The sequence below is a fragment of the Phytophthora parasitica genome, assembly GCF_000247585.1.
Source record: "Phytophthora parasitica INRA-310 unplaced genomic scaffold supercont2.7, whole genome shotgun sequence".
NCBI lineage: Eukaryota > Oomycota > Peronosporomycetes > Peronosporales > Peronosporaceae > Phytophthora > Phytophthora nicotianae.
This window is the reverse complement of record NW_008648993.1, coordinates 100,046-108,391: the sequence shown is the minus strand read 5'-3', so window position 1 is coordinate 108,391 and position 8,346 is coordinate 100,046. Positions and strand designations below refer to the sequence as shown.

At 51.3% G+C, this 8,346-nt stretch overlaps 5 protein-coding genes across 6 annotated transcripts; 2 read left to right on the top strand and 3 right to left on the bottom strand.

The window, feature by feature from the left end:
* Positions 1–614: 614 nt before the first annotated feature.
* On the top strand, positions 615–1,832 carry PPTG_05023 (hypothetical protein; the record flags this gene model as incomplete). The annotated part of the gene is made up of 1 exon (XM_008898485.1): positions 615–1,832. One exon carries the CDS (start codon positions 615–617, stop codon positions 1,830–1,832), a length of 1,218 nt encoding a protein of 405 aa, XP_008896733.1.
* On the bottom strand, positions 1,388–3,475 carry PPTG_05022 (hypothetical protein). Its single transcript, XM_008898484.1, has 2 exons — positions 3,266–3,475; positions 1,388–3,196 (listed from the first exon to the last, which is right to left on the bottom strand). Exons 1-2 carry the CDS (start codon positions 3,392–3,394, stop codon positions 2,045–2,047), a joined length of 1,281 nt encoding a protein of 426 aa, XP_008896732.1. The 5' UTR covers positions 3,395–3,475; the 3' UTR covers positions 1,388–2,044.
* Positions 3,476–4,332: 857 nt separating this feature from the next.
* PPTG_21624 (hypothetical protein) lies at positions 4,333–4,938 on the bottom strand. The gene has a single exon (XM_008899255.1). The coding sequence runs from the start codon at positions 4,888–4,890 to the stop codon at positions 4,552–4,554; it is 339 nt and encodes a 112-aa protein (XP_008897503.1). The 5' UTR covers positions 4,891–4,938; the 3' UTR covers positions 4,333–4,551.
* A 188-nt stretch (positions 4,939–5,126) lies between these two features.
* On the top strand, positions 5,127–5,871 carry PPTG_05021 (hypothetical protein). Its single transcript, XM_008898483.1, has one exon. The coding sequence runs from the start codon at positions 5,200–5,202 to the stop codon at positions 5,740–5,742; it is 543 nt and encodes a 180-aa protein (XP_008896731.1). The 5' UTR covers positions 5,127–5,199; the 3' UTR covers positions 5,743–5,871.
* Positions 5,847–8,302, bottom strand: PPTG_05020. 2 transcript variants are annotated; one of them, XM_008898481.1, is made up of 5 exons: positions 8,224–8,302; positions 8,109–8,158; positions 7,597–8,046; positions 7,351–7,530; positions 5,847–7,293 (listed from the first exon to the last, which is right to left on the bottom strand). In XM_008898481.1, exons 1-5 carry the CDS (start codon positions 8,261–8,263, stop codon positions 5,905–5,907), a joined length of 2,109 nt encoding a protein of 702 aa, XP_008896729.1. In that variant the 5' UTR covers positions 8,264–8,302; the 3' UTR covers positions 5,847–5,904. The 2 variants fall into 2 exon arrangements, with proteins under 2 accessions (XP_008896729.1, XP_008896730.1); XM_008898482.1 differs by having other exon boundaries at positions 8,109–8,302.
* Between the last annotated feature and the right edge of the window lie 44 nt (positions 8,303–8,346).

Here is an 8,346-nt window from a genome sequence, read left to right as displayed (position 1 = left end):
TAACGCAGAGATACTAAAAAAAATGCCTACAACTTGCACTCGCTTGAAGCAAGGGTATCCCAGATCGAGATTCTAAGAAAGTTTATAAACAAACATTGGAGTTACTGGTCGATGTCAGTTGTATTTGCTTTCATTATGGTAGAAGATCGCGCGTCCCGATTGGCTGTCAACTTCAACGTTGGATATGCTCCTATTTGAATGCAGAGTTCTACCTGGTCAAACGCTCGTGTCTTCGAAGCTAGAAACGCCAACACAATTTGGCAATATTACCATTTAGACGTGGAAGCAGTTGGCATTTCTTACGCTCGACAGCGTGGATAACAAGGCACTTGGGCGCTTTACGACGTTTCAGAGAAGAAACTTCAACGTAGGCACATGATCAGTCAAATGCGAGTCTGTTGTGAGCCAAGTAGTCGCCCACAAGATCCGCAGCAACTTGCAAGGCGACTGAGAGCCCTAGCTTTTTCGAATAAGCGCGCGAAGCGTCGGCATATCCTTGGCAATGGTCCATCAGGATCCGCTTTGTTTGTCATTTTCAAGCTCGACGAGTCCTGCGCAACGCGCCTTCACCTACCGATCGCCAGCCGCACGATTTGCTCGTCACCGATTTTGAAATGGCTCTGAATAGCGGTGACCACGATGGTCAGCTATGTGTGAGCGCAACCAATGCGTCTACATTTTCGACGAGCTTAAGGGCTCCGACGGCGTCGCAGCAGCCGTGGGAGCTGGATTTCCTGCTACCAGAGCCACTTGCAAGCTTCACTACGGATACCCGTTCTTACTTTCAAGACACGTCAAGGAAAGACTGCCCCCGTCTTCACGAATCGGAACTTGGGTACCCTTCAGAATCGGAAGATACCGCGAAAACACCTCACTCAGGCGAGGATTGGCAAGACATTCCTCTAAGTGAATATGGTGCGAGCGAGTTCTCGTCATACTTTGTCGACAACGTCTTCTCGGATAAGACGACTACCATATCGAAGGCACAATCTTCACAGTCACCTTGCGGCAAACTGATGGCGCTTAAGAGCCCGAAACTTCGAGTCCACACTGCCACTTGCACTGGTAAAGACCTCTCTGAATCTCAACATAAGCACAGAGAAGACAGCTCGTTTGTCAAGAGCGAGGCTCGTGTGGTTTCACCGACAACCGTTGATAAGAAGGTTCTTGTCACGGACAATGATCTCCGACTGTTCTCAACGAGCAACATGAGGGAGCTCAGTGGACGCAAAGAGAAAAACTCAAAGCACAACAGCAAGAAGGTCAACTCCACCGCTCCAGTTGCAACCCACCGCCAACTTAAGCGCTGTGCTTCTCTTGAAGCTGACTTTAACGACCACTTTGTTCGAGCTCTAAAACGCACCAAAAGTCTCGATCAAGCTTCATGGAGTGCGTCAACCATTGACTCACGCTGGTACTGTGGTCACCCAGAAAGTTTCCATAGGATGCAGCAAAGATTGTTGAGTCCGATGCATCCTTCGACGTCTCTGGGGTTCAACGGAGCCAACATATATCTCCCCGTTCACCACCAAATTGGTATGCAACTGCGTCAGCAATTTCAACCTCAGTACGAGCCACCAAAGCGAAAGATTGGTATCTATTCGCCTGCCGAGCGCCGCGAGCGACTAAAGCGCTTCCACGAGAAGCGAAAGCTTCGAGTGTACCACAAGCGCATCAAATACGACTGCCGCAAGCGTCTCGCCAACTCTTGTCCTCGCATCAAAGGACGCTTCGTTAGGAAGTCCGAGTTCCTCCAAGCCAAAGAGAGCGACAGCATCTCATCGCCAGCTACGTCTGAGTCGACTTCAAACACGGAAGATTGTCAGCTTTAAGCGAAATTTGTTCATGTTGGTAGGCAGTCTGATAAACAATCAAGCGTACTGACTAAGGCAAACAGTTTGACAATTGAGTGGGTGATTCAAACCGTTTAGGTCGTGTTCGCTTGGTTGTGATTTTTACTACAACTCATTGCCACTGCAACTATCGTGCGCTCCAGCGACAGTTTTTCGCTATGAATGAGGCTCCTGGTTAGGACACACACCGCTTAAGCGTTCTGCACGACTTCGGTGATCGCCTTGGCGATGTACTCGACGTTCTTGGACGTGACACCAGCCATGCTGACGCGGCCGTCCTTGGTCAAATAGATATGGTGCTCCTCCATCATGCGGGCCACCTGGGCCTCCGTCAGGCCAGTGTAGCAGAACATGCCGATCTGGTCGGTGATGTGGTTCCAGTTCGACTCGACACCGTTAGCGGTGTCGATCTTCTCAATAGCCGAGCGCAGAGCCGTACGCATCGCGATAATGCGGTCAGCCATGCCCTTGCACTCGCTGTACCACTGCTTCTTGAGCTGCGCGTCAGACAGGATCGTGGACACGATGAGGGAGCCGTGGATGGGCGGGTTCGAGTACATGGGGCGGATGATGATCTTGAGCTGCGACTGCACGCGCTCAGCCTCCTCCTTGCTGTCGGTGACGACGCTCAGAGCGCCCACACGCTCACCGTACAGACCGAAGTTCTTGGCGTACGATTGCGACAGGAAGATGTTGTGGCCTTCCTTGACGAAGTGGCGAATGGCAGCAGCGTCACGCGAGGCATCGCCAGAGGCGAAGCCCTGGTAGGCGCAGTCGAAGAAGGGCACGTGCTTCTTGGCCTTCATGAGGTCAGCGATCTCCTTCCACTGCTCGATCGTGGGGTCCACACCCGTGGGGTTGTGGGCGCAGGCGTGCAGCAGGAAGACCGATCCGTCGGGGGCGCCCTCGAGGTCGTTCATGAGACCAGTGAAGTCCAGACCACGCGAAGCGGGCTCGTAGTACGTGTAGCGACGCACCTCCATGCCAGCGTTCTTCATGATGGGGATGTGGTTGCCCCACGTCGGGTTGGGAAGGTACACGGGGGTGTCCTTGCCCAGGAACTTGTGGAAGAACTCGCCAGCGAGACGCACACCGCCAGTGCCGGAGATGGTCTGCACACCGGTGATACGGCCCTCCTTCAGAGCGTCGCAGTCCTCGCCGTAAGCGAACTCGAGCGACAGGTCCACGAAGTCCTTCATACCGGCGATACCGGCGTACTCCTTGTTCTTGTTGGCGGCCATGATGCGCTTCTCAGCCTCAAGCACGGACGGCAGCACGTACGGTTTGCCGTCGTCGTCACGGTAGGCGCCCACACCCAGCGAGATCTTACGCGCGTCCGTGTCCTATTGTACGCATAGTTATGCGTCAGATAATGTGTCAAAAGCTAGGGATCTTTTGGGAGCTAGTCGCACCTTGTTGAAGCGCTCAGTCAGACCCAGGATGGGGTCGGCCGGGCCCATGGGGACGCTGGCCAGCCACTTGCCGGAAGCGGCCTTGGTGGCGACGCCACGCGCAGATTGGATAGCACGAGGGGAGAGCATGATCGCTGCAGGAAGTCGATGCCGAGGATTTTCGGGAGTGAGCTGCTAGCAAGCAACACGCTGCCGCTAATCGGAGCAATTAGATCGGAGTTTTAAACACCGTAGATCTTCCCATCTTTTGTGAAACGTTATTATTCTAGTTAAGAGGTGACTATGAATGCAAACTAACCATTATGTATAATACACATGGTCCAGTCAAACCATTGATTTGCTGCTGCTGACGAATGTCTACAGATGCAACCAAACTGCAACGCAGCTTGGTGCCCTGCGGTACAGCAAACATGTACTGGTTGCCTCAGGCTCCAATCTCCGAGCATTTTTGGCATCAGGAAATCACGATTTGCGTTCATTTGAACATTTAATGCTGAAACCTTAGCGATATTCATCCATGTTGTTAGTGGTCAATGACTCGCTCTGTGTTGAGATGCCCAGTTAATAGTTTCGGTAGGAGGGAGCAGAGTAATTTCCAAGGGACTGCAAGCTTGTCCCAAGGATAGGAATAGTGTTGCGAGTCTCTGGCATCGAAGATACCTCATCAAGCCCTCTTTAATGAAATACCCCCTAAACATAAAAGTGAATTTTGTTTAAAACACCATGTGTCCAGTTTCTTGCGAGAGGATGTTTGCGAGCTTTCTTGTGGCGCCTTCGATAATGCGCAAGCGAAGTCATGCCGGTGGCCGTCAAGGTCAAGATACCGACAAGATCGACACTTGATGCGGTCTAATGAGGCTTCAGTAAGAACACGATGGAATGTCGTAGTGTGTTGATAAATAACATGCTGGTTGAAACCCATTCTTTCTGCCGGCTGAGATAACCATCGTAGGAACGCAGAGGAAGGTTTCCTCGCTGTGTATGCGATGCCTGTGTGCACGGTTCAACACATTTCCAAGCTCGCATTGAGCTGGCAGCTTCATTATGAAGTACATTAATGCATTGCAGTGTCAATTAGAGAATCGGTGCATTCAGATTTACCTTTTCTTGGCCGTAATCGAGATGCCCGCGGCAGGCTCCACGCGACGAAAATGGAAATGGAAGAAGGGTACACTCGGCGGGCGCTACCGCCTGCTGTAGGATGAGTTGACCGATAAAAACTACATAGGGAGAATCTACTCCGTCTTGAGCACTAGTGAGCATATTTTCAATCGCTACCGATCATTTTAGCATCCGGTAGAGCCGCTGCCCCGTTGGTGTTCCGCCTGGAAACTCAATGGGCAATTATGGGACAGGTGACATTTACGGGCCAGACCGCCCTTAATGACAATCCTAAAAACTTTTCGTGACAACGCTTTCGGACACGGCAACGACGCGCGCCGCGGCGAAGTGAGCATAACCCCAGCGTTGAGCACACCGCGACCAAGCCGTACACACGCGCGCGACGCGCAGGTGCTCTCTAGGGGCCGAGTACTGCCGCGCCGCGTGGCATTCCACGGACTAACTTGGGCGCTTCCTACGTGACCCCCCTCCCTTTGTCCTTCCTCCATCCCGTCCCTATGCATCCAGTGTTTTCACTGGCGTTCCTGACACGGCGAGTGCGAGGAAGCCGGTTTCTTTTTTGTACCGCTATTTTTTACATGGTGTCTTCGCACGCAGCACGCTGATTGGCGGATTTTTATTTGAATTTAAGCGCGCGTAAGAGCATCATACAAAAATCAAGTCAAACTGCACTTCAACGGGCATGTCGAAAGACAAGTGACGACTCCGTGAAAGTGAGATTTTTTTTTTGTTTTTCCATCTCTTACTACGGAATTTCCCGACTCCAGCTCAAGTCTCAAGACCCAAGTCCCAAGCTCCACCCTACCATCAAGATGCCGTCTGCTCCGTCAACGAAGAAGGCCAACGCCGGCCCCGGCTACTACGACCTCATCAAGGAGGCTGTGCTCACGCTCAAGGAGCGCTCGGGCTCGTCTCGTCACGCCATCGACAAGTACGTGGCCGCTAAGAAGGGCGCCAGTTACTCCAAGTCTCGCCTTAACATCGCGCTGAAGCGTGGAGTCGAGTCCGGCAAGCTGGTGCCTGTCAAGGGCTCGTTCAAGCTCGCTGCTGAGGAGAAGAAGGGTGCTGCCAAGAAGCCGGCTGCCAAGCCTGTCGCTAAGAAGGCTGCCCCCGCTAAGAAGCCTGCTGCTAAGACGGCCAAGAAGCCTGCTGCTAAGAAGTCTACCAAAACGGCTAAGAAGCCCGCTGCCAAGAAGACGACGGCAAAGAAGACTACGAAGACGGCCAAGAAGCCCGCCACTAAGAAGGTCACTAAGTCTGCTAAGAAGGTATCGGCTAAGAAGCCCAAGACCACCAAGAAGAAAGTGGTGAAGAAGTCGGCGGCCAAGAAGACCACCAAGACTGCGAAGAAGTAAGCTACACTGTCGCCTATTGTTATGTGCTTTTACCAGTTCGTGTTCGTCGGAGCTGCGCGGTGTCGTGGCTCTGACAGCCTTCTTTATTCTTATTATTCCAATGGAATCCTATTCAATTTGCCTTTTGTTTTTTTCTGTATTAAAAATTTCTTGGGATATATTTTACTGACTGAAAAGTTGCAGACGCTGCTCTTCAATAAGAGCATGGCTCTTGTCCAGCTTTACTTGCAGCAAATGAAGCTCTTCTTGCAAGTCCGCAATGGCTTGATCTTTCCTTGCAACGGTTGCCTTTACACGCTCGTGCAAGTTTGCCAAAGCCGTGTCATGCTCGTCACGCAGCTTCTGGACTTGCTGCTGGAAATGACTCTCCATTGTTGCCTGTTTTTCACGGAGAGACGTGATCTCCACGCTCTGTTGCTGCTGAGTGTACTCGCTGTCGGTCTGTAGAGAGCTACAGCGCTTCTCCAGCTGCGCTATTGAGGCCCCGTGCTGTTTTCGCTCCTCGTGCAGACGACGTGCCAAGTCGCTCGTTTTATCGCCGGCCTGTCGTAAATCTTGTCCAAGAGCCTCGTTCTCTCGCCTCAAATCGTCGTGCTGTCGCTCCAGTTTGCTCAACTTTTCGTGCAATTCGCGATTCTTTTCCATCCACACGCCCTCAATCTCGCCCGTTTGTTTGAGTTTACGCTCGTATTCGGCTCTGTCGTGGCTGAACTTCTTCTGTGCCTTCCGCTCGGCACGCTCGACCATCTGCCTACTTTCTTCCTGGAGTTTTTCGATCACCAACTCAATCTTTGCATCGCGTGACTGCAACATTTGCTTCTCCAGTTCCTGTTTCTCTTTACCCATTTCACCGCGTAGTTTACTGCTAAGTTGCACTTTAAACTGTTCACATTCGACACTTGTCTGTTCGCGTAGAGCCATAAACTCGCTCTCATACTTTGCCATGAGATCCTGTTTCTCTTTCTGCGATTTCTCGGCTGCAGCTTGCAGTTTCTTCATATTCTGCTCCTTAAGTTCGTCCATTTCTTTTGTATGAGCAAGCTTTGCTGCACGCATTTCGGCATACAACTCGTTCCTAGTTGCCTCGGTCTCCTCCTGGAATCGTCGACGTTGAGTACTGAGCTGTTGCTGCAGTTCTGCATCAGCAGCATCTAACCGAGTCATTAATTTAGCCCGTTCCTTCTCTCTTGCCTCGACCAACTTTCGTTCATAGTCGTCCTTTAAGCGTTGCAGCGCGACATCGCGCTCTTTTTCGAGCTGTACCTGTAGTTTCCTGCGTTCCTCGCCGGCAGCCTCGCGTGCCTTCTCTAGATCTGTCTTACCTTTGGCTAGAATAAGCTGAATGTCAGGCTCCAGCGCTGCGACGGTCGATTTCTTGATCTCCTCAGTCTTCTTGACGATCCATTGGTCTCGTCGAACTTTTTCCTGCACTGCCCAGCGCTCCTTTGCATCCTTGAGCTTCAGTTTGAAACGTTCTGCTTCGCGTGCATTATCGGCTTTAGCCTTCTGAACCTCGGCCACTAACTCGTCACATCGCTTTGCCAGCTCGGACTAATAAGCAGCAGCGTTAGTGGTATATCTCACCTAAACGAACAAAGTCTTCTTTACCTTTTCTGTCACAAGGTTTTGAGCGAAATCCATTTGCTTTTCCAGCTCCTTGTTGAATTTCTGTTGCTGTGCAGCAAGTGCTTCTTTCATGTGCTCTTCAGCTTCTGCCAGGAGCTGCTTCGTCTTAGCGGCATCTTTCTTTCTTGCTAGCTTCAGCAGTTCAATGGTCTTCGTCTTGTCCTGCAGATATCGTTATGTTTTAGTTCTCGATCTTAGCATTACCAATTTGCACCAGCGCATACCCACATTCAACTCGATCGTGATTGTTGCCAGCTTTTCCTTGATACCGACATAGTACCGATGCGAGTTGTTGCTCTCGTCTCGGCCACTGAAAGCTGAGCGAACGGAATGTAGCGGAGAGCCACCACCAAATGCACTACCACCGTTTGCCCTCCTCGAGTTGAGCTCCTTCGATGTTCTTCTTGCGTGACTTGCTCGATATGATGGTGCACTCGAGGCTCGACTAGTGATTGAGGGCAATTGAACTGCATTCTCGCTCTCCAAAGCGTCTAGATAGTCGTAAATACTGCTACTAGCACTACGATGACTGACACTACTGCCTGTTCGGGAGTGAGACGCACGAGATTCGAGCTCTTCGTGCTCCTCATGATCATTGTCTTCTTCCTGCTGATGCGGTGGTGACGCCGGTTCTTCGAGATGCAACTTGCTCGCCTTCCTGGTCACTGCAAGCGACAGCTATTGTGATACACAAACGTTAGAAACTATTGATCAGCAAGGTTGAGCTAGAAGGAACTCACGTGCGTGTCATCTTCATCATTATTGGAGCTTCTAGAGCTTCTAGACCTCGCTTCAAACAACCCGCAACATTCTCAGCTTCACTAAGCTCTGAACAGCTCGAAGGCAGCAACGTACCACGTGTTCGGTGTCGTTCAACACCATGATGTCGCTGCATCCTATCAGCTCGAGTGATGAATGTATGAGGAGTTTCTGGGCATTATATTTGGGTCATGGCAACTTACAAAAGCCAAGTGTGTC

Excerpts from the sequence above, each read along its gene's own strand:
- PPTG_05022 (XM_008898484.1), bottom strand. The coding sequence starts at position 3,394 with ATGCTCTCCCCTCGTGCTATCCAATCTGCGCGTGGCGTCGCCACCAAG. Across the intron at positions 3,197-3,265 it reads TGACTGAGCGCTTCAACAAG|GACACGGACGCGCGTAAGAT; the intron begins GTGCGACTAGCT and ends TGCGTACAATAG.
- PPTG_21624 (XM_008899255.1), bottom strand. The coding sequence starts at position 4,890 with ATGCATAGGGACGGGATGGAGGAAGGACAAAGGGAGGGGGGTCACGTA.
- PPTG_05021 (XM_008898483.1), top strand. The coding sequence starts at position 5,200 with ATGCCGTCTGCTCCGTCAACGAAGAAGGCCAACGCCGGCCCCGGCTAC.
- PPTG_05020 (XM_008898481.1), bottom strand. The coding sequence starts at position 8,263 with ATGCAGCGACATCATGGTGTTGAACGACACCGAACACGTG. Across the intron at positions 8,047-8,108 it reads ATGATGAAGATGACACGCAC|CTGTCGCTTGCAGTGACCAG; the intron begins GTGAGTTCCTTC and ends GTATCACAATAG. Across the intron at positions 7,294-7,350 it reads AAAACCTTGTGACAGAAAAG|TCCGAGCTGGCAAAGCGATG; the intron begins GTAAAGAAGACT and ends GCTGCTTATTAG.